Source organism: Meleagris gallopavo, chromosome 1 (assembly GCF_000146605.3).
Source record: "Meleagris gallopavo isolate NT-WF06-2002-E0010 breed Aviagen turkey brand Nicholas breeding stock chromosome 1, Turkey_5.1, whole genome shotgun sequence".
Classification (NCBI taxonomy): Eukaryota; Metazoa; Chordata; class Aves; order Galliformes; family Phasianidae; genus Meleagris; species Meleagris gallopavo.
The window spans coordinates 26,942,632-26,966,813 of record NC_015011.2 but is presented as its reverse complement, the minus strand read 5'-3'; the positions used below and the strand labels follow the sequence as shown (position 1 = coordinate 26,966,813).

The 24,182-nt window shown below is 35.8% G+C and overlaps 1 protein-coding gene across 3 annotated transcripts in view; it reads right to left on the bottom strand.

The window, feature by feature from the left end:
• The window catches only part of IMMP2L (inner mitochondrial membrane peptidase subunit 2), a 455,429-nt gene that overhangs the window by 51,309 nt on the left and 379,938 nt on the right, over positions 1 to 24,182 (bottom strand). Inside the window, exon 6 of one of the 3 annotated variants that reach the window (XM_019612615.2) lies at positions 21,604 to 22,143. The exons of the other annotated variants lie outside the window; for them this stretch is intronic. Within the exon in view, the coding sequence (XP_019468160.1) occupies positions 22,129 to 22,143 (15 nt within the window). The 3' untranslated portion in view covers positions 21,604 to 22,128. Of the gene's footprint in view, positions 1 to 21,603; positions 22,144 to 24,182 lie in introns of those variants that run through there. 3 annotated transcript variants of the gene reach the window in all.

Below are 24,182 nucleotides of genomic sequence, written 5' to 3'. Positions count from 1 at the left end.
TTTTATTTTAAATCTGAGTCATAGCATATCCTGAGTTGGAAGGGACCCATGAGAATCATCAAGTCCTACTCCTACACTTGAACTTCTATCGAAGAGCCTGTTAATTGCATAATTTAAATGTACTTGTAGCTACTGATAAATATATTTGACAATGTATTTGTGGATATTTGAGGCAAATTTGAAACTAGTTCTGTTCTCTCAATTTAGGTATATACTTACAGAACTAAATTTCAGTTTTGGAACAAATATGGAAATAAGGAAATATGCCCCAAACTCAGGACTCAGATACTGAAAATCAATTATTAGTTTTTATATAACATAGTACCTTGTATTTGCCTTCTGGGTTTTGAACCTTATTTCCAACTCCTTCACTGTAATTATGAGTGCTATAGCTTTCCTCTTGATAAATTTTATTGCAGTTCTGTGAATTCTCTCTTATTTGTCAATATCTCTCTAGTAATATATAGTTTAAACTAAAAAATTGTACTGAAATAATATAGAATAGGTTCTATGATACTGCAGAACCTAGAAAGTATATGTGACCTTGAAACAAAAATTAGCCTATGATCATCATCTGGATAGCATATCAAAGAAAAAAAAACACCTATTTTATTTATCAGTTTCACTTCTAATTCTTTTCCTATAAATTCTACTTGACATATTTACTTCTCACAGTCTATATTTATTCAATGGTTATACATCCTCTTCAACTTCCATTTTAAAGCTTAATTTCATTTTCTCACTTCCTAACTATTCTTTATCTTACCTGTGCAGTTTGTCTTTGGCAATGCAACTCTATGGAATCAAATGTCATCTGCAGTGTGTTGATGTGCCCAGTAATTTCTATCTTCTATAATTAATGAAGGTGCCTTATAAAACTACCTTATAAAACTACTTCTAAAGCTAGTTCCATCAGTCCTTTATTGGAAAATAATACTGCCTACTGTTATTCAGAATCCAAGATTTCTGGTCCTCCAGTCAGTTTCCAGATAAGATGGTATCTTGAATTCAAGACAGCATAAGCTTTCTTTTTGATTAAGACTTAGAAGAACACTGCTTCAAATACTTAAAAAAATGCAAATAAATTGTATTTCTGCTTACTAAATTTGTAATTGAAACATGAATTAAGTTTGTCTTTTTTATTGTGCTGTTCATTTCGTTCAGTGTCTTGCTACCATTAGGACATACATTCAAGAAATACACAACAGCATCAATACAATTTTTAAAATGAAAACTTCAATGAAATTATGTATTTGGTATTTTTGATATATAATATATATCATTTCCTTCCTTCTAAAGTGAGCTTGAATATGAATTGACTTCTGTCTTAATCAAGATTAACCAAAACAGGTCTCCACAGAGAACAATAACAGATTTGCAGGTAACAGAAGTAACACACTGATGACTGAGACTTTATTTGTATATCTTTATATGTATATTTGAATTATTTGCAAATGAAATTGAGTTCACAGAAGCTTATTTTTCACCAGTAATTGCTACTCTATCCTTAACCATCCACTTTCTAGTTTGCAAATTCTGCAAAGTGCAGTGGTATCAGTGACACTGACCACTTCAGTGTTGAATGTTCCTAAGTACCCTGAACACTTCCAGTTTTAAATTGGAGTACATTCTTAGTATGTGCTTGTTACTACCCTCACGTATAAGTCTCTTTAGCTGCAAAGGTCAGTTCTCATATCCATTTGTTATAAATTATATATTATTGTATATAATATATAATTTATAATAATATTATATATTATTATTTATAAATTATTATAAATTATAAATTAAATGAAAATGTTAAAATTAATTAACATACATTAATTTTAACCTGTAAGCCTACTGTTAAAAATCAGAATTGTTACATTACCCATTCTTTTTGGTAATAATTATCTGTGAATTATACTTCCTTACTTAATTTCCCTTCATGATGTTGATTATTTTTTTTCATTTTCCGATATAATTCATTATTTTCTGTCAGTTAATACATTGAGGTAAATAGCGCAAATTAAAGGGAATAAAATACCTAGAATATAAAAAACTGTGTCACAGTGGGATTCACTGACTCAAAAATTAAGTTTGCAGAGAATGGGAGCATACTAATTGTGATAGCTTTTTTATGTTTCTAAAGTCCACTCTCCCTAGACATATGCTTAAGAATTAACATATCCACATTTATAAAGATGTGAATGATCCATATGTTGATTCAGACTCTCATTTGAACAATTAAACACAGGACCACAGCTAGTCAAATAACAAGGCTCATCTCAAAATTATAAGTAGTAGGAAAGTTGTAGTTTGTTCCCAAATCTAAATAAATGTTTTTGTTTTTCAAATGAACTATAGAATTGAAATAGAATGTACCCATCAGATCAAATTATGACACCTTTATGAATTTATATCATAACACTATCCATCCATCTTAGCTTACTGTTATTCATAAAATTTAACACAGAAGTACCCTGAATAGTTTGGCTGACATACAGAACTAGTAAGAAAAAATGGCACAGAAGCAGATAGCAGCCCAGAAGGTGGAAAATCAATATTCAGATACTGACTCAGAGAACATTTGAACCAATCCTTTTTTTACATGCACATGGAAAAATAATAGCTAATTACTTGGTCTGTGTTCGGAGTGGAAAGGTGGCAGCTTCCCTGGTACAAGATTACAAAAATCAACTCTGACAGTACCATAAATAACACTGGTGCATTAATAATATTAACTCAGAACCATTAGCAAATGCTTGTATCAAGACTGTGATTAGCGCAATTTACACGGTTCAGTCATTAAAGAAAAATTATATAAATCTTGTTTAAAAACACTTTTTTACTGAGAATATCTTGAACAACTTACATCTTGGGAAACTTTATTTGGACTTGTCCTTTGAAATGCACACACCTCTATCTCTAACGTAAGTCTAAAACATCTGTCACTGGGATGGGATGTAGAAGAGTTTATTGAACTGGAATTTTTAAGACAACTGAAATTTTTATTTTCTAATCTAAACTCAGAATAAGTGAAGATATTTTCTTCTAAAATTCTTCTAATAAAAGCAGAACAGTAACTAAAGAAGAGCTTAAGAACGTAAACGGTAAATATGAACTTCATGCTACCATCGTTCCTAAGAAGGACATAAGAGTGGAGGTAGCTATACATTTTGAAGCTCACATTTATGAGAGAAAAGCAAGAAAAAAAGAGTGAAGAGTGATTCAGGCTTCACCATGTGAAAGAATTACAGCTAGACTAGTTTAATTTAGCATTCTATCTTTAAGAAATGACAATTTTCTTCTCCAGCAGATGATTAAGAATATCCTAGATTAAAAAAACGTTATTTGGATCACACGGCTAAGGAAAAAAATTATTACAAGACAAGACAGAAAACATCTAGGTAGTGACCCCAAATCCTCTTTGGAATACAAAATTCAGACCTTCCCTATTTTCTTTTGTGGTAGACGAGTTTTATCATCTACTATCAGAGATTACTGATTCTATTAGAAATTTATTTGTCAATAACTAATTCTAGTTTGTTGCTAACATTTGAATAGAAATTTCCTGGGCTGCTGTATACTCCTCAGTAATACAGAAGGAAAAGTATAAAACATCTTTGATATGCCACGTTAGTTGTCTTGATAAGTCTCTACCTAGAGAGTACAGACGATTCATTGACTCCTTGCAAGTTTATTACTAGTATTTGCAACATGGAGTTCTGCAAAATCACCAGGAGTACAACACAGTTTGTACACTGACACCTTATGCTTTCAAGATGTGGATGTGCAACATATTTAATTAGACTGTCCTGTTGGCATTTACAACTAAAGTATTTGTACCTTGTTTCAAACATATCTGTAAAAAACATCTTTACTGATGCGGTGTTAACCTCATTGAAATAAGGACTAATTCCTTACACAGACAACATGCTATAACAAACACAAAGCTTTCAAATAGGTTTGTTTGAATCTCAGAAAAAGCCAATAGTCTAGACACATTTACTTTTCTCTCATTCCATCTGATTTGAGTAAGGATGCACCTGCCTCCATTTAGACTCAGATGGACACAGATTCCTTCATTCATAGAAGTCACGACAAAACTGCCATGCCTCTGCCCATGGACCCAGCAGCTGCCATCCCTCAGATAATTTCTGAAAGTTGGTTGATTATGTTGAGGTAAGAATGCAAGTTCTGCAACTGAGGAGCCATGAAACATTTCAGAAGACTGTTGACAAGCAACAATGAAGAAAGTCACCATCATTTTGTTCTTTGTTAAGATTCTTTCAATGCTCCCTTTTTTCTTAAGAATAAAGAAATCTCTTCTCTTCACATTTAATAAAATCTCTTGTATGAAACCTAAAGCAGCAAAAACAATAATACCTCTAAAAAGCTTTCATGAAAATGAAGACAATGGCAGATGTTCTAGTATAAAAAATATAGCTGGTTTGCAACCATAAATAATTTTGGCTGTTCCATCTAAGCACTGATTTGAATACGCTGAGCTCTTTGGACCCCTATTTAATTTCTTCAGTGAAGTTTCTTAATCTCTGCTTTGTTCAATAAAAGGTGCTATAAAGTTCAGTATGGGGACTGGCCTATTGCTAGACAGACAGAGCTTTCAGAACAAGCAAGCAAGGCTTCTTTTGAAGTTTCTACTTTTTGAGAATTGCAGAATCCAACAGTGAAGTTATGCTGCATTAAATTATGAAAGAAATATATGACACATCAAAACATTTAACATACTATTCTCCTACTGCTAATTTTAACAGAAGCATCCATATCACATGTAAGACATGTTTTCTAAAATGCAGACAGCCTTCCCACTGCTGCTCATATCTGTCTAAAAGTCTAATTTTCCATTTATCATTTGACAAGATGCAGCTGTACTTTTCACTTTTACAATTTACAACTTTTTGAAGGTTAAACCAAAGACAGTATAAAAAGTTATATTTCAATTAAATATCAAGTAATAGTCTGCTCATTCAACTATTACGGTATTAAGGAGAGCCTTCATTTTGTCTGGATTTTCAGTATGCAAAGGGTCTTCATAAATTCAGATGAAAGTGAACAAGAAACTAAGCTGATAAAAAAAGGAATCTTGCTCCATATTTTTGAGTATGTCTGCTTTCAAAGTACCAACTAATTGTAATTTTGAATACACACAGGAGTCTTTTCCAAGGGAGAGAAAACAAATAAAATGTGTTGATTTTCTGAAGTGTTTTGTCACACAGAACTTATTCAGGCACCCTGAAAAATCAGGTTCAATGCTGGGAATGTCCTCAGCTATCAAGAAACCAGACACTCAATTCTGACACTCCACTCTTAATGCCTTTAAGGGCAATAAATAGATACATTTTTATATTAGTAAAGTTGTACTGCAGTAAATGATGCCTTTCAAAACTCGCCTTAATTTGGCTTTTACCTTAAAGGTTATGCCCATCTTTTTATTGATATCATTTGTATGAATAGTTCCACATAGTCAGCACAGCGGAGCTGAAATCCCAATAAACAAGGGTGGTGACCTTTCACTACTTGTAAACAAAAGGCAAATTTTATAAAATATTCAATAAATTCTTTTACAATAGCACCTGTGTTCCAATCTCAAGAGGGAATTTGAGAGCAAGCAGATGGATGAGGTACTCATAACAAAATACAGTCCCACGAAGGAGATCAGCGCAGGAATTCCAGCTGAGATTTTATTTACTGTTCACTCAGTGAGATGCACAGAGAAGAGGAAATAGAAAATACAGATGTGATAGGAATTATATATGAAAACATACAGTAAAATGCAATATGCAACGTACTCAGTTCTACTTCTGTGTATACTTATACTGATGTATCAGCAATCTTAGCTTTCTTAAGACACCCTGCCTATCAAAGATATATACTCACTTCATCACCAGAGCTCCTCTTTGAAAGTGAGAACTGTCTCCTTTCTTCTTTCCATCAAAATAAGATAGAATTAACGTGGCATTTTCATTCTCTGTCATTCTAAACCCTTCTACACTGAGAGAAATTACAAAATTTTCTCTAAGTTTCCTTCTAAATTTCCAGAACTTTACCGGGGACCTTACAAACTAAAATAGGCATGATTGCTTTTGGATAGAATATCTATAGTCCTTTATCACAACTTGAATTACCAGGAAAAAGCAACCTTTTAAAGCACATTGTTTTAATGAAAATCTCTGCCTTTGCAATTCAGTTTCTTCTCCAGATTGTTCTCATGTGGTGTCTTCCTGGTGGATAGCTGAGAATTTTTCAGACAATTGCAGAATTGTGAAACCTGCAGCCACCGTCACTATAATCAGCCTCATCAAATTCAGTATAAGTCAGAGTTCATGTAAGAAAATGTTAACATTCTGTTCTCAGGCTTTAACTACCTAAAAAGATGTACTTTATGCAATGGAAAAAGAAACATACAAAACGTTTCATCTAATAAACATACCTCAGTCTATGCCTGCTCATCAATGTCTATTCACAAAACAAGAGCAGTCAAAAAGGATTTTATGAGAAACCTCGTTCAAGACAAAAGAAGTTTGCAAACATCAATTTCAAATCATTAGAATAGCAACTGCAATTTGGTCTAATTTCCATATAGCAATTTAAAAAATCATTTCATTTTCTTCTGAAGCATTATGTGCAACTCACTTTTAGAATTTAAACTCAAGAGAGTACATGTGTTCCTGGACTAAGCCCAGTAATTTTGATAAGACTTGCAACAGAAAAAAATTTACATGAGTAATTTATGCTTTTGTTTTCTTCTAGAAACTCCTTTGAAAATATTTTGATGAATGAGAATGCTTCTATCAACTTAAACTAGAAGCTGAAATCTTGTGGGAAAAAGCTCTTAATACTCTGTACAGTGTATATAAATAAATGCTTTCTTAAAACAGAATCAAGAAGGTCATGCGGTGTTCTGTTTTGTTAACTAAATATGATGAAGAATTTCTCTGTATTAGCAATTTTTAATTAACGGTTCATTCCTGAAGATATTTACTTCTTCGTATTTCTACTAAAGTGGAAATACCTGAGATAATTTCAATACTTATACCATACATTAATATTCATGGCAAAAAACAAGCAAACAAACAAACAAACAGAAGTGCTCTCATAACTCAAACTTAGACTGTCTTATAAGTCTTGCTGATAATACTCCATTAGCGTTAACACAGCATATAATGAAGTATATTTTTACTATTTGGGAGTGGTAAACTCTCCTCAGTACCTCCGTAAGTGTAACTGAGCTTTCAGTTACTAGCAGGGATGCATTCAGGAAGGCAGAATATTAACAGAAAATTACAGCCAGAATAGCACTTTCATGCTTGGGCTATTTCACTTTAATAAAGTACAAACAGTTTATTTTCCACTTTTCTTAGCACTCCTTAAACCCTGAACCATTTAAAAAATATACAAACATAAATAAATAAATACATGGTTACATTTGATTTCCTACTGAAGAGCAAAAATAAAGGTAATGTCATTGCAGCTGTAGTACAGATGTTTTGTTTTTTTTTTCCACACTATTTCACTAAATACTGAACTGATATTCGAAACGTTTGAAAGCACAGTAAACAAACAACTGAGACTGAAAGCTCCATTTATGAAGTAGGCACTTTAAGAATATCTGGATGGCTATCAGGTTTTAAAAGAAAAAAAAAAGAAGAAGAAAAAGAAGAAAAAGAAAAGGAAAAAAGAAAAAGAAAAAGAAAAAGAAAAAGAAAAAGAAAAAGAAAAACAAAATAAACTCACTATAATTCTATATTCACAAAATCCCTGAAAATAATGATTATGAAATTACACATTATTACAAATTTACATTCTTCCTATGATTATTAAAAAAGTAAGAGTCTTGTGGAAATCATTGGGAGATAAAAATTGAAAGACCACAGTCACTTGTGCGCATTAGTAAAAGGATTTCCTACACTGTGTAGAACCAAATGAAACAGGGATTCCATGTTTAAAAAGTACAAGACTTTGTACTAATAGGCCTGACAGAAAAGGTCTTACATTGAAATTCACATTAGGAGGAACAGATTTAACTTCTGTGAATAGTAATGATGAGCGAGGACTGTGATATGCTTCCAAAATGAAAGTGGAGATTCTGCAAGAGCCCTATCATTTGGAAAACACACAGACATTGCATCAGATTTAAATCAGTTTGACGCTGTATAGTATGACACAGTAATAGAAAGGCAGCACGTGGAGACATCTGAAGGTGCAAGAGAGTCTCACATATTCTTTTGATTTTTTTGTGACCTTTTAATGCTTGAAATACAATGACATCGAAGTATTCACTAATAGCAAAAGCCTGATCGAAAGTTTAGTTGGCCCACTGAGGCTGTCAGAAAAAAGGAACTGTGGTATCAAAATTGCTCATTTGAATGCAGCACATACAACACAACAGATACTCATCAACAAAGTGTGCATGAACAAAAGCAGCTATACGCTTCTGGCATGTATAATGCTACACTTGGTAGCCCATGCATGATCATTAGTTATCTTGCAATGTTTTTCTGCATTTCAACTTTAACTCTTTATTGGAAGATAGCTGGAAGCAAGAAAATCAAATTTTACCAAGTTCAGCCTGGAGAAGACAAGGCTTTGGGGAGACCTCATTATAGCCTTTCAATATTTAAGGGGAGATTTTAAACGTGAGGGAAATAAACTTTTTACATGGGTAGATAATGATAGGACAAAGTGAAATAGTTTTAAACTAAAGGGGAGATTTAGATGACATGTGAGGAGGAATTTTGTCACAGAGAGGGTGGCGAGATGCTGGCACAGGCTGCCCAGAGAAACTGTAGGATACTCCATCTCTGAAGTGTTCTTGAACAGGCTGGATGGGGTCCTGGGCAGCCTGATTTAGTGTTTGATCTAGTTGTCAACATCCCTGCCCATGGCAGGAGGCTGGAACTACTTGATAATTGAAATTCTTTCCAACCCAAGCCATTTTATGATTCTATGAAGTGTAAATGATCTCCTGTTGAAGAAAGCAATGTTTTTTCTCTTACTAAGCTAGTGCATCAGTATTTACTGCTAGCTATTGTTACAAAAACAAAACAGAACATAACAAAATAAAAACCAAACCACACCTTAATGCTACTTTGTCATAATTTCTTCAAGTAATACTTGTAATTACTATATTATATTCTGAACAATTTTCTGATGCATGCTTGCTTCTTTCAAACTTGAATGTATTTGCTTCTAAGTATTTTAAGTATTAAACTAATAAATTTGCCATTTATGAACACGAATTAAAAAGTTTAGAGATCTTTAAGCCACTGAGGTAAGGCAGCGTTAATTTCCTTTAGGATTCTAACACTCACAATGAGGAATAACTCAAGGTTGAATGGGGACAGTTTCTTGCCAGGGGAATTAATCCAATTTATGCAACAGTGACGGTTTCTGGCTGGTGATTTGGTAGAAGAGAGACTGCTTTTTGCTCTGTGTTGCTCCTTGTTCTTAAAAAGCTTTGCAATACTAACAGCCTTACATTTACAGCTAAGGTTTGGGGCAAAGCATATCTCAGCTATGTATCATGTAAATCTCTGTTAAAAAACTCCCAGTGCCTCTGCTGTTTACTTGAAAATATGGCTTTCAGCCTGCAGAACAGGGCAGAAGCTTTTCCTTGGAGTATAAGTTTACAAGGAAAATAGAAAAATACATTTTCTCAGATAAACTTGTACACTGTTTTCTAGAAAAAAAAAAAAACAAAACACCCTTTTAAATTATATTGATAAAAAACAAAAAAATCTAATGACAAAGAGTCTGAGTAGAGATGAAAAGCCGAGTGGGGCCCTGTCCCAGAGCAGATTAGGAATCAAATGATAACAAATGGAAACCCTTTCTTAGACCTGTTACCCGAAGCACCAAAGCAGAATTAACATATCTTCAACCTGTATTAAGCAGAATTTATTTCCCTTTCTGTTCTCTCCTTGTTACATTCATGGTTGCCCTGAAAAAGGCTAAGCCAGCTTTGACACACGATCTATGTCTGAGCAAGATGAATACTACCAATACCAGAGGGACTCCTGAACCACAACAGAGTTTGAATGAAGGATCTGTACATCAAAGTTAAAAGGAGTTAATCAATGCTGACTTTCCTCCAATGGCAGAAAATGTCCATCAAAACTCCCCAAGGTCATGGGTGATGTTACAGAGGCCTTTAAGTCGTCTGAAGAAAAATCTTCCCAAAAGCAGTGCTCTGGCAGACCACAGATGAGCTCACGACATATATTCCCTCTTATAATACTACATGTAGCCACTTTACTCCTTTTACTTTTATTTATACTGTATAAACAACTAAGAAATATGCTGTAGGAAATAATTCTGTAATTAAAAAAAAAAAGAATATCTGCAATTGTTCTTTTTCCCATTTCTACATTATCTCAAAATATCAAAGCTTTTGAATTCTATCTACATACTTTAGATTTCTATTCAAATAATACTTTTATTTTCTTGAATATGGAAGATCCTTATATACCATTAATGACTGGGAATAGAGTAAAATGATTTTCACAGCATGACATTGCAACTAGAATTACTCTCTTCAGATAAATGAATTGCACAGTCTTTTAAAATACAGAGGAATAAACCTCTAAATTATTTATAGAATTTCTGTAACTGTAGTAAAGCTGTATAAACATCAGCTGTTATTTTGCAAGTATTGGCATGTATTTAATAGCTGATAAAGAAAGTGTCACAGAAATAGTGAAACTTGAATCTACAGAGATTTATGGAAAATTATTATTTTTGTGAGGCATGTGGTATTCATAAATCAGATGTGGTATTTCTGCTTGCTCTTAGTAGTTCTAAAAATTGACAAGAAGTCAGTCTGCATATAAGACACTTCAACACACTTTGACTGTAGTCTAGGAACTAACATTACTATAAAGGGCTACAAACTGGGTGAAAGATGTAAATGATCTTTCATGTACTCGGACTCAAAACAGTGGAAAAAATTGTTATCTGGCTTTATATTAAAAAAAAAAGAAGTCTCCAAACACATAACTTTTATTCATTGTCTCATTGGACATGCTATTTATAGACAGAAAGATATAAATTTGCAGTATTAAAGACTTAATATGTATTCTTTTCATTATTTCACTTTTTGAAATAATTTAGGAGACCTTAAATAAACCCATAGAGTAATTCAGTTAATTTCCTGGAAAGGGCCCGTTTGTCCTCCCTACATTATATCACACCCCTGATAATTCTACTGGGGTGCATGGCACTACAGCTGAGTTGAGGGCACCAACAATGAGCAATCATTTCCTCTATACATCCAAAACACAGGTAAGTAAGTGAAACCTGTAGGAGAAATCCTCCAAAAATGCATATAAAATTGTGCCACTTTAAACTACTTTTTAACATTTTAATCTCTCTACTCAGTGTAATAGACCTCTTACTGGCTATGTTTTCAGAGGCAACTGCAGTACAAAATAAATACGAAATGAAAAACTAGGTTGGGAAGAGACGGGCTTATTCACAATCTGAAGCAGCTTCCTGACAATGAAATCTTGAGAATGTGAACAGGACCCTCTGCACTTCATTAGCAGCTGGAGTTAGTCACATGTTCATTTGTACAGATGAGCTGTGGCCTGCCATAGAATAATCCAGTCAATCATTAACTCTTCAAGAGCAGTATAAATCTCATTTTGTATTTATTCTTTAGTTTCATTTCTATATAAGAGAGAGACGGAAAGGAATCTGAACCTCACCTTAACATAATGCCAAGGTCCATATCCAAGTACTCACTGACCCTCTTAGGAACTGGAAAGTAGTCCAGCACTCCATAATTCAGGTGCCTGAAAGATTCTTTCAGGGCTGTATGCCTCCTACTTTCAAACACTGGGTAAATCTGTGGGAATGACACCATCACCTTGTATACAATTTCAGACTCTCAAGTCTGCATTGAATATATTTATAGTTAACATGTTTCTCATAAAAAGCAATTGTAAATGGAAGTCCTAGTTGTGCTGAAAAAGTTTGTTTTGAACCACTGACATATACTTCTTAAGCCTGTCAGGTTTCCATATATTGGGAGAGAAGGAAAACTAAATATTCATAAGAGCAAAAAAGAGAAAAAGAAAAAAATCCACCAACAGGACAAACACAAAGTCCAGCACTGACTACTATAGAAGCACATTATCAATTAGATTATTCTGTTTCTTCTCAATTTCAAACTTAAAATATTTCTTGGGAATTTCTATTACTAAAGAACGAATAGTTTTCTATTTGTGATTGGATTTCCTAAAATTTAAGTAGTAGTATCATAAGTTTAGCAGGAATAGAGTTCATTTTATTCAGAGTAGCTGTATGTTGCTGTGTTTTCTTCTTATGGTGAAAATAGTATTGATAATAATGTATTTTTTGCTGATTGGTGCTCACACAGAGACAAGAACTTGTTTGCTTCTCACATTGCCCTGCCACTGATCAGGCTGGGGGTTAGCAAGAAATCTGGAAGGAACACAGACAAGATAGCTGACCCAAACTAACTAAAGAGATATCACATATACCATATGGTGTCATGCTCGTCAATAAAAGGTGGAGAGAGAGAATGACAAGGGAGGACATTTGGAGTCATGGTGTTTGTCTTCCCAAGTAACCAGTACACATGATGAGGTTGATGGCCTTCCTGGAAGTGGCTGAACATCTACCTGCCAATGGGAAGTAACAAATGAATTCCTTGTTTTGCTTTGCATGCAAACTGTCTGGTAAGCTGTCTTTATCTCAGCCATTTTCTTTTTTTTACTTTTCTGATTCTTTCTCCCAACCCAGTGTACAGAAAGTAAATGGCTGTGTGACGGTGAGCTGTCTGTTGGGGTGGAACTTCAACAATTAGCTAAAGACATATCCACACATAAGTCACAGTATCTCCAATGTTCAAATTAAGACCAGGGTATCAAAGCTTTCCTGTGAATGCTACTGTGAACTTACATCTTGTTTGGAAAGTAATACTAAAGTAAATGCTAGCCTATGGGTACATAAAATAAAAAATATATCGCAGAGTACTTTTCTTTCCAGTTGAGATTATTTTAAAAACATGTACATAAAAAGCAAAACATTTCTTGTCATTTAATAAAACTAAAAATATGAGCTGTTCCTAGAACTGGAAAAGCTTTAAATTAGTTTTTTCAGAGGTCCAGTTGAAAAAGGTTTGTGCAAATATCTGTACCCTCTCATTACTGAGTGAACTCTGGCAAACACTTCCTTTCATGGTAGTTTCAGTAAGTGAAAGTTTTGGCTTTATTATTATTTTTTAAAAACACAAATGGATAAAGTCTGATCCAAGAAATCTTAAGACAGACAAGCCTAATATCATCCTATTACCTTGAACTAATTTGTAAATATGTCTAAAGGAATGTTTATTTAATATTATCTTCCTTCTTTAAGTATGGGTTTCTTGTTATTTCGGTGGACAACAAAAAAAAGAGTGAGAAGACAAAGAAAGAAAACGAAAAAGGAAGAAGAAAACAGAAAAGAGAAAAAAAGAAAAAAGAAAAAAGAAAAAGTAAAAGAAAAAAACTGGAAGAAGAAGAAAAAGGAAAAACTGACAGTAACCATTTTTTTAACATACATATTGATTCAAACGCGAAGGGAGGTTCAACATTTTTTTCATACCTTACGGATTCTCCTTTTCCTTGTATTTTCTTTGCTCATTGGGTAGAGTACGAATGACAAAGTAAATAATTAGGCTATGGTCTAAAAGGTAAGAAATTCTCCACTTGTGCTACTGCAAGAATAGGTACAACACACTCCTGATGGAGGCCAACGTTCTTCTTCCGGTCACTTCCACAACTGGCTGTTTCTGGCCACTGAGTTAATTCATTTGTTCAGATGTTACCAATTAATTGAATATCATCTTCCATTACTTATTTTTCCTTCTTGCACTTTTTTATTTTGTCTGTGATTCGCTTTTCAGATGCTCAGCAGTATTCATGCTCATTCTGTAATCTATTTTGCTCTTTCTGACATCTCCTGCTCACATTTCTTTTTTCTGCCTTTTAATTTCCATTTCAAAAAGTGGTGCACAAAGAAGAAACAACCAACCTCAAAACAGGATATATCGTAGAATCATAGAATGGCCTGGGTTGGAAAGGACCACAATGATCATCTAGTTTCAACCCCCCTGCCATGTGCAGGGTTGCCAACCACCAGACCAGGCTGCCCAAAGCTGCATCCATCCTGGCCTTGAATGCCTCCAGGGATGGGGCATCCACAACCTCCTTGGGCAACCTGTTCCAGTGCATCACCACCATCTGAGTGAAAAACTTCCTCCTAATATCTAACCTAAACCTCCCCTGTCTCAGTTTAAAACCATTCCCTCTTGTCCTATCACTATCCACCCTCGTAAACAGCCATTCCCCCTCCTGTTTATATGTTCCCTTCAAGCACTGGAAGGCCACAATCAGGTGCCCCTTCTCTCCTCCAAGTTAAACTAGTCCAGTTCCCTCAACCTTTCTTCACAGGAGAGGTGCTCCAGCCCTCCGGACATCTTAGCGGCACTCCTATGAACCCACTCCAAGAGTTCCATGTCCTTCCTGTACTGGGGCCCCAGTCCTGGACGCAGTACTGCAGATGAGCCAAGAGACATGTAGAGGGGGACAATCACCTCCCTCTTCCTGCTGGGCTTTTTTAATGCAGCCCAGAACACAGTTGGCCTTCTGGGCTGCAAGCACACACTGCTGGCTCATATCCAGCTTCTTGTCCACCAGGACCCCCAAGTCCTTCTCTGCAGGGCTGCTCTCATGGAGATCTTCCCCCAGTTTGTATAAATAGCTGGGATTGTCCCGACCCAATTGCAGCATCCTGCACTTGGCCTTATTGAACCTCATTAGGTTTTAATGGACTCACTTCTCCAGTCGGTTCAGATCCCTCTGGATGGCTTTCCTTCCCTCCAGTGTATCAACTGCACTGCTCAGCTTGGTGACATCCACAGACTTGCTGAGGATGCACTCGATTCCATCATGTATGTCACTGACAAAGATGTTGAAGGGTAACGGTCCCAGACCTGAGGGACACCGCTTGTGACCAGCCTTCACCCTGACAAAGAACCATTGATCGTAACCCTTTGGCTGCGTCCAGCCAATTCCTAATCCATCGAACAGTCCATCCTTTAAATCTAGACCTCTCCAATTTAGAGAGAAGGATGTGGTGAGGGACCACATCAAAGGCCTTGCAGAAGTCCAGGTAGATTACATCCATTGCTCTTCCCCCATCCACTGAAGCTGTCACTCTATCATAGAAGACCATCAGATTGGTCAGGCAAGATCTGCCCTTGGTGAAGCCATGCTGGCTGTCTTGAATCACCTCTTTGTCTTGTATATGCCTTAACATAGCTTCTAGGAGGATCTGCTCCATGATCTTTCCAGGCACAGAGATGAGGCTCACCAGCCTGTAGTTCTCCAGGTCTTCCTTTCTCCCTTTCTTAAATATGTTATATTTTATAATATGTGTCAGTTTTATAGAAAGATTATTTTTGTAAAAAAATAAAAATAGATTATAAATGCTGAGATAGCCAAATTATGTAACTGCAAGATGCTACTGTTGTATACTTAGATCTCCTATCCACTTCACCTTAACTCACACTCTCCCAAGTAAAATCAGTGTCATCTGTCCCTTTTTTTCTGAGAAGTGCCTGATGATTATATTTAGTGCTATACAAATGAAAAAATTAAAAAGATAGTATACGTGTCTTGAAAACCTTACACTGAGGAACAGAAAGGAGCGGAAATGTAAGCCAAATGCAAGAAGAAAAGAAAAAACAAGCATGAAGCACTCAGGGAAAACATGAGATACATTTCAGTGGCAGCTGAAAAGTACTGATAGTACTTTGAAATGAGAACAAGTGGAGGAGTAAACAAGGCTGAACTGGAAGTCTGCTCTGGAAGAGAGAGAGAAGGAAGTCGATTTTGAAGGAAGACATTGAGGATGTTCTAAGTGCTTTATGAGTTTGGGCTATGAAGTTTAAAGAGGATTTTCTACAATAATGTAACTCCCAGCTGGGCCAATTTTCTGAACCCATGAAGGACATTCCTGTCAGTTTGACTGTGTTGGTCTCGATAAAAGCTTTTTTCATCAAAGTCTCCCCAACTTTATTTCTCCCCTACCCCTTGCCACAAATCACGACCACTAAAAAAGTGTTATGAATATTTCAAAGAACTAAATGGGATGGATGGATTAATATTTTAATTCAAGTTATGCTTGCCTTTTATCGAGATGTAACTTTGAACATAATAAATTCTGTTTAAAGAACCAAAGCCTTTCATATTCTATATTTTGCATCCTTTTAAATTATTTATTTTAAGCTCTCTCTAAACACTGGAATGTTTATGGACATAGCCAGTGGTATGCCAAAAGCAGAGAACAAAACTAAAATTGTACCCAGCCTACTCTTCTGATAAATTTTCAGTATAAAACAAAGAAGAAATCTGTTTTTCATTGCCTACTGTAAACAGCTGTGCCATAACTGTTTTTACTTCAATTGACAGATCCATAAAAAAGAGCTCTATACAGTATTTACCAGGAAAAAAAAACAAAAACAAAACAAAAAAACAACGTTAAGAAATATTTTCCAAGACTGTCTGCAAGCAACAGCTGAATTATAGCAGTCTAGACAGTGAATGCTATTGGGAGCATTCACAAGACTAGCATTCAACAGGACTGAGTGATACATTCATCTCCTTTTGGGGCACGGTCACATTTTTTTCTAGGAAAACATTGATAATAAAGTGTAGGTATGTCATCATATAAACACAAAGCAAACTGAAAAAGGCTACTGGCCAACAAAGGCTTTGCACTTCACATCAATTTGGACAAATAGCTAAAATTTCCTAAACTTCACAGAAGGCAAAATTGAACTATAGGGCATGAATCTTGGATTTGTTCAACAGAAAGTTTGTACTTCTGATAATCTCCAGTGAATTTCTCAACAGCTTCTCTCAGGCTTCATAATTTACTGTGCTCCGAGAATAGGAAGTTTCCATAAGCATGTATTGCAATATGCCCCAGTTATTCAAAACTGTATGACAGAAGAGAGCTTATGATATTTCAGGCCGTCATACAATGATTCTGCAGTGGTAGAAAAAGTAGGCATTTTACACTACAGAAATTCAGATGACTATAGAAATCAGTAAGACCTTAAGATCCTCATCTTCTTTCGCTGGAATTTGTTATTTAGAAGAAGCAGTACATTTTCCCATTAGGCTTTATTCAAACTGATTGTAAATTTCAGTGCCTTCCTTTTAAATGCAAAGTGGAAATGTAACCATTACATCTTCTGTTATTGTGAAATACTTTGAAATTGGACTATTCATGGAATACAGAACTGACTATTCCTCCTACTAGCGCTCTTAATCATAAACTGCTGTCTGTAGTTTTGTCGTTTGAAGGTCAGACTACAAAAAATACAGCTATGTTCTCATGGCTCCCCATTCTGTTACAGTCCTTCCTGTACTAATCAGCTATTTACTTAGCTGCTGAATACTGAAAGGTCATTTAGAATTAGCAACATACTTGGAAGTAGTTCCTCAGTTTATGCTGAATTGGTACGATCACAGTCACTCCAGACTCCAACCAGCCCTGCTTTCTCTTCTTTAAAGGGCCAAATGCAAAAGATCCTTCCACACTCTTTGCTAAGGATTACTGTGTGAGTATCATTTAGACCCCTAAGACAGGATAGTACCAAGGCTTGGCTTAAATATCAGTTGTTAAATGTTTATTTCAAACAATTTTAATTAAAAATTAATCTCGTTTACTACCTTCATACAAATCGTTCTCACCATATTTAAGATAAACACAGGTTACATTAACTTCTCTTACAGCCACTTGAAAATAAGCGAGTAATAACTGCATAAGCAAGTGCTCTGACAGTGGAAGGAAGCTCAAGATGTGTAAGATCTAACACTAGGTTATCAGGTTTATCTTAAAGTAACCACAAGACTGTGTTTAAAAAATATTTAAAAAATCTACAGAACATTTCAGTATTTTCTGTGCTTTGTTAATTTAGAATAAACGAATAAATACATTTCTACTCTAACTGGAATGCAGTCCTCTCATTTGTATTTCAGACACAGCACGAGAAAATATCAGGTGGGCTAGGAAACCCTCGAATTCTCATGTGTACTACAACTATGTTGCCCATATCCACCAGAAGTCTTTCCTGCCTATTCTAAATGTAAATGAAAGACAAGTTCTTAATGTCAATGAGAATGTACTTTAAAGTTAATTATGCAAAGGAAAGCGATTGGAATCCACAGGAATGGGTCTGAGGGTTGCAGTCAGTTACAGACTAACACTGCAACAACTGCAAAATAGGAAATCACATTTTTGTCCTTTTAAAAAAATTGGAAGAATCAGATGAATATAAAGAAAAGAAGAATCTGGTTTGTGAAAAAAAGCTAAGTCTAAAAATAGCAAAGGAATTGAAAAGACAAGGAAATTGTTAGATCTACTTCACAGAACAGGCTGGGCAGGTGTTCAGGAAGGTCTGGGTCCTGATTCCATGCAGGCAGCAGCCCTGGTTGTTACCAAGGTTTCAAGCAAAGCTGCATTTCCATGCTTCTGTGTTGACACAAATTCAGAGCAGAAATATGTCTTTACATTATAAGTTTTTAAAGAGAATCACATAGTGGTTGGAGGAGGAGGAGGGGGGGAAGAAAGGGAACTTAATCAGAAATGAAATAGCATAAAAGACAATACAAATAGTAACTTCAGCTCAAAGAAGTAATAAACTTTGACTCACAAATGTAAGTTTTGGGGTTTTTTTTGCATTACAATTGTATCTGTGGTGTTTTCTAAAAGAACAAATTATCCCTGTGTAGTTTGCTTTGAAAAGAAAGATAAATAAAATTTTATAGAGCAAATAAATATTTGCGTAGAGTATTCCCTCCTCCCCCCCCCCCGAAAAGTAAATGAACTCTTTTGCCTGAGAAACTCACTAAGAGACCTCACAGCCAAAACTGAAACACTACCGTGCAGAACAACACTAAAACCTTTGCTGTGAAATCCACTGTAAATGAACCATAGCCAAGATATTATGAGTGCTTGCCCATCTCTTACTCCAAAAGGACTGTATTTCGGGACATACAGGGAAATTGCTCACGGTATATGTGCTAAAGAGCTTTTTCAGTGCTATTCAAACCATTCTTTATGTACACTGTTCTATATCTTTGAGTCAGTTGAATAGGGACTTGCTGGAGAAAACATTTCCACAATTAATTTCTTGTTTGTTTGGCTATAATAGCATGTCATGAAACACTCACTGAACATAATTAGCTCCTTTACACTACTCATCCAAGCCTTTTTGGATGAAAACACTGACTTGCCAGATGGTGAGAAACAGCATGATATCTCACCAACTGGGAAATGTGAGCTCAGGTTCACAGGGCATGGGACAGCAATGGCTGTGTATGATGGAAAGAATACAAGAAACCCCCATGGGCAGGGAGTAAAGACTGTTAGATGGCTTTAGCTAAGCAAGGCACATCACTCTTACCTCTGTCACAGATGACATGAGGGCTGCAGTCAAGCAGGAGGCAAAAGCAAAGGCATTCAGTAAAAGGGAGGGTCACATCAGGCTGTAGTCAGCTAACCGAGGTGGTCAGGAAACTCACGGGTTACTTATTCTTCTCTTTTCTCCATTCATTCTTCTACCCCTCTGCTCCCCTCTCTGACCTCTCCTCAGTCTACCCACTAGTGTACGTATGGACGACCAAGAAGAGGAATCATAGCATGAAGAACTGTTTGCCTCGATATACGCAAGAGAAATGGAAAGGCAGGCAAAATCTCTGCTATCATAAACTGGCAGACATCAACAGATAATACTGCACTGCATATTTGTTTGTTTTAAATTATATATTATGCTTTTTAAACAAAGAAAAAAACAAAACATTTTTGTGAATTATTTGGTTGTCCTGCCTTGTGGTATAATCTGGCAGGCAGCTCAGGACCGCACAGCCATTTGCTCATTCCTACACAGTGAGATGGAGGACGGAATCAGAAAAAAAAATAAAACACATGGGCAGAGATAGTTTAACAGCACAGAAAAAGAAGGAAAATAATAATATTAAAAATAAAATAATATACAAAACAAGTGATGCACAGTGCAATTGCTCACCACCTGTCAAACAATGTCCAGACAGTCCCCTAGCAGCAGGCCCCCTCTCTGGCAAGCTGCCCCTAGATAGTTCAGCATGATGTCATATGGAATGGGATAATTCTTTGGTTAGCTTGGGTCAGCTGTCCTGCTTCAGTCCCCTCCCAGCTCTTTGCACCCTCTCAGCCCCCTTACTGGCAGGATGGTACTGAAACTGAAACATCTCTGGCTCTGTGTAGCACTGCTGAGCAACAAATAAAACATTGGTATATTACCAACATTATATTCATCATAAATCCAAAATAGCATCAGCTACTAGGAAGAGCATTAACTCGATCCAGGATATTCTGACACCTCATAACTGCAGTTCTTGCATTGCTTAAGGGAAGGCAGAGGGGAAAAATGCTTTAACTGAAAATCATTATGTTTGTCCTGCAAAATTGAACTCCAGCCTAAAGTAGAACAATAAGCTTAAGATGCTTTATCCAGATTCTAAAGCCAGAAATTAGAGAAATTATATTGGTAGAGCTGAGTTAGATTGAAGACTTCTCTGAAAATCCTTCAACTAATACTAGGAGTTACTACATGGCCTGTTATTTTTTGACATAGGTAGAATTAAAAGTGCATCTTAAAAAAAGGTAAAACGAAGAAGTCAGGGAGCAGCAAGGGCTGGCTCCTTCCAAAGTGTAGGTGAGCAGGAAGCCAAGGAAGCCTGCATCACCACACTCCTGGTGTGGGCACTCAGGGCCAGCAGGAACACTCAGGGAACTGGCAAACTCAGAAATATGAAAGCTAGCATAAGACCCTCGTATGCTGCCTCATTTAGACATTTAGCTTCAATCACAGATGGGAAATAGCAAACATATTGTTCTAAGCCATTGTGTGCCCTTTAAGACAAGTAGAAAAAGAGATCTCAGAAGGGTTTCCTTTTAGCAATAAAAAATACATTCAGAAAAACATGTACTGCAATGAGTTGCCAGAATTTTGAGCCTTAATCCAGTGTCTCCTACCAGTTACTGAAGTCTGGGTCTGTGACATACTCCACATAAAAGCACCTCTGCATCCTTGCCCACGGACTCGCTGCTTGACAGCATAATGATGGGGCACTGTCATAAATCTTGGCTTCAGTTTGTCTGTGAGGGGTCTATCATCCTAATAACAATAATAATTATTAAAATAACACGGTTTGGGGCAAAGCTAATCTTCATTTTACCTACCGCTGAACTCCACAACTCTTGGTAGAGCATTAAATCTTGCTATTAGACAGCAGTATTTTGTCTGTTTTCTATACAGCAACACCATTTAACTCTCTCCCACATTTAATTTTTTATCATTTTCCACTATTTTGTATTTTATCACTGAAAATGGTTTCTTTCCAACAGACCTGTGGTGAAGAAGAATGTAAATGCTGTAGCAGCACTAGCAGCAAGTAAATTAAATCATGGAAATTTTTATGAATTAAATATGAAACTGGCTAATGCAATCAATTCTCTACTATGTACATTATTTATTTTATTAAATTAATTTGACACTAGTTCAGTTTCCAGGGTGCTCAGGTTTTCATATCAAAGACACAGCAGGGTACTGAATAGAAATGGAAGAGAAGTGAATAGCTTTGGAGCTGAGCAAAGTGCATTTTGGGATATGGGACGATCTTTGGGACTTGGGGTACATATATTTTGGAAATTTCGGCTACTGAGATAACAACATATAGTGTTGACACTTAATCTGTGTGATCATTAGGCTACTAAAATGATGCCTATGAAAAGAGGAATAGTATTTCACACTTCTTCATGTCATTATTTCAGTCTTTCTGTGAAAAAAAGACATCACTGCAATGGTTACATAGCATTCCCATTTTGAAATCCTTTTGCTGGATTATTTCCAAGGACACGTAGCAGGTGGCTATTCAAGAAACATGCAGGCTTCCAATCCATGAGGCATGGGTGTCCAACTTTTAGGCTTGCCTGGGCTGCACTGAGTGAAGAGGAATTGTCTTGGGCTGCATATACATAGGTGGTTCCAACAGTAATGGCTCCTATTTATTTCCATGAAAACTACAAGAGATACAAAGAGCACAATAACACTGTTTAACAGAGCAAGTTCTCAGTACTATTTTTCAGCACAATCATTACTATTAGCTATGCTTTTTTGCTACCAATGAACAAGAGCCTGCATGCCGTGCTCATAAAAATCCATACCGGTGGAGGTGACCCACTGTCACTGTTGCCTCTGATGAAACGAACCACCACCTCACTGTGCCCACATCCACTCTTCGATCTTTATAAACATTCAGCAAATGTCAGTGGATGAAAATGAGCACCATTTTTTTCCTCATGGAGGAATTAAATGACACACATTTGCTTCATACACTTTTCCATGTCAGACACCACTCTGGAATGGAATACAGGTGGGAAAGTTCAGCTCTATTGCCACTACCACCAACATCTGCCTTTGACACTGTGAGCCAACATGATAAAAAAGGAGGGCTACTTTTGAAGCAGCCCTCATTATATATATGTATTATAGTCAATGTATACAAAGTAACAAAAGAATTAAATGTTTTTTATTAATTTACATACAAAAGACAGCAACAAAAACGTGAAACTAGTGGGATACGTGACCCTGTCTTTGTGAAACACATCAGTCTGGTTCAATGGTAGTGGCTACAATCCTTAATGAGCTCTCAAAGTGTTCATCAGAGATTTTTGATGAAATTTTACTCTTCCTGCACTCAACCCTTGAAAATAATTGTTCACAAATGTACATACTGCCAAAAATGGTGACATGAATAAGGTATGACTGCGAAATGAGGGATATTTCTCTCTGTTAAGAGAGAGCTTATAAAATTATGGTAAAGAGACATGATCACATTTTTCATTGCAACTCTATACATTCCATTTGAAAATTCACAGGTAATGTGTTTGTATCAACTGAATAATCAACTTGACAATTAACAAAAAAATTGATGATTTTTTCAGCAACATTGAAATATACTCTAAAATTCTTTTATTAAAATGGAAAGCACAGCTGCACATTCTTTGCTACACACAGGACTGTGCTTAGCCAGTGTATCAAAATCCATCAGTTTATCAGCCATAATTCAAGCTGGCCCTGCACCACGCCCCGTGCCCTGGTTTCAGCCCAGAGGGGTTAACAGAGCTGGGCTGGGCCGCTTGGTGGGAACAGCTGCTACCATGATGGCATGGGGCAAGGGTGGACACATAGCAAGCTGTGCCAGGCCACGTGGGGCCTGCGGGTTGGACGTGCATGCCATATGCCTTTATCCCCAGCTACACTTCAGAAACCTGCAAGGTAAAGTGTATAGAAAAAGATCAAGTAATAGCAAATCGTATCAGTCCTACATGAGAGGGCTGTCAAACTCAGCTCCTAAAATAATAATAAAAAAATCTCCTCCAAAATATTTATGAAGTATTATTCTCAGTATATATTAAATGCTTTTTCAAGATTATCTTGTAGTTGACATTTTTCTGTCCTTTGAAAAGTGACTATTTCTAAAAAAGTTCCACCTATATTGAATCTATTTCCTCTTCCACATACAAACATAATTAATTAAAATGTATTATTTAGAAAATAAAAAAAGTTTTGATTTACTGTCAAATAATTGTTGTTAATATGTTGGCTTTATTTCTTACAAATATTAGTGGCACTATCACTGCATTCTTCCTCCCAGAAAGGCTATAATCTTTAAGCAATTTTCAAGGAATTACAGTTGGGATAAAAGGCATCCTAATAGAAAACACACTGGCACAGAAATATGTGAAAAAAGTTGAAAATGGAAGCTAAAGAATAGATGGCCACAAATTAGTACATTTCTAATGTGCAATCCATATGAGCTCTGCTTATTTATAAAGGAAAACGATAATTTTCTGTCACTGTTGCACGGAGAATATTTCAACAATTTTCAGAGGAAGGCAGTAATAAGTTTCTGAAATTCTGTATGGCTGCCTATACTTTTTAGAGATTTGTGTAGCTGTATTCCAATATATGATACATAATTATGTTTCTTTTATGATAAATTAAAAGGAAAGCTTCTTGAAGACAAGACTTTTTAAAATATTTTTACAGCACAAAG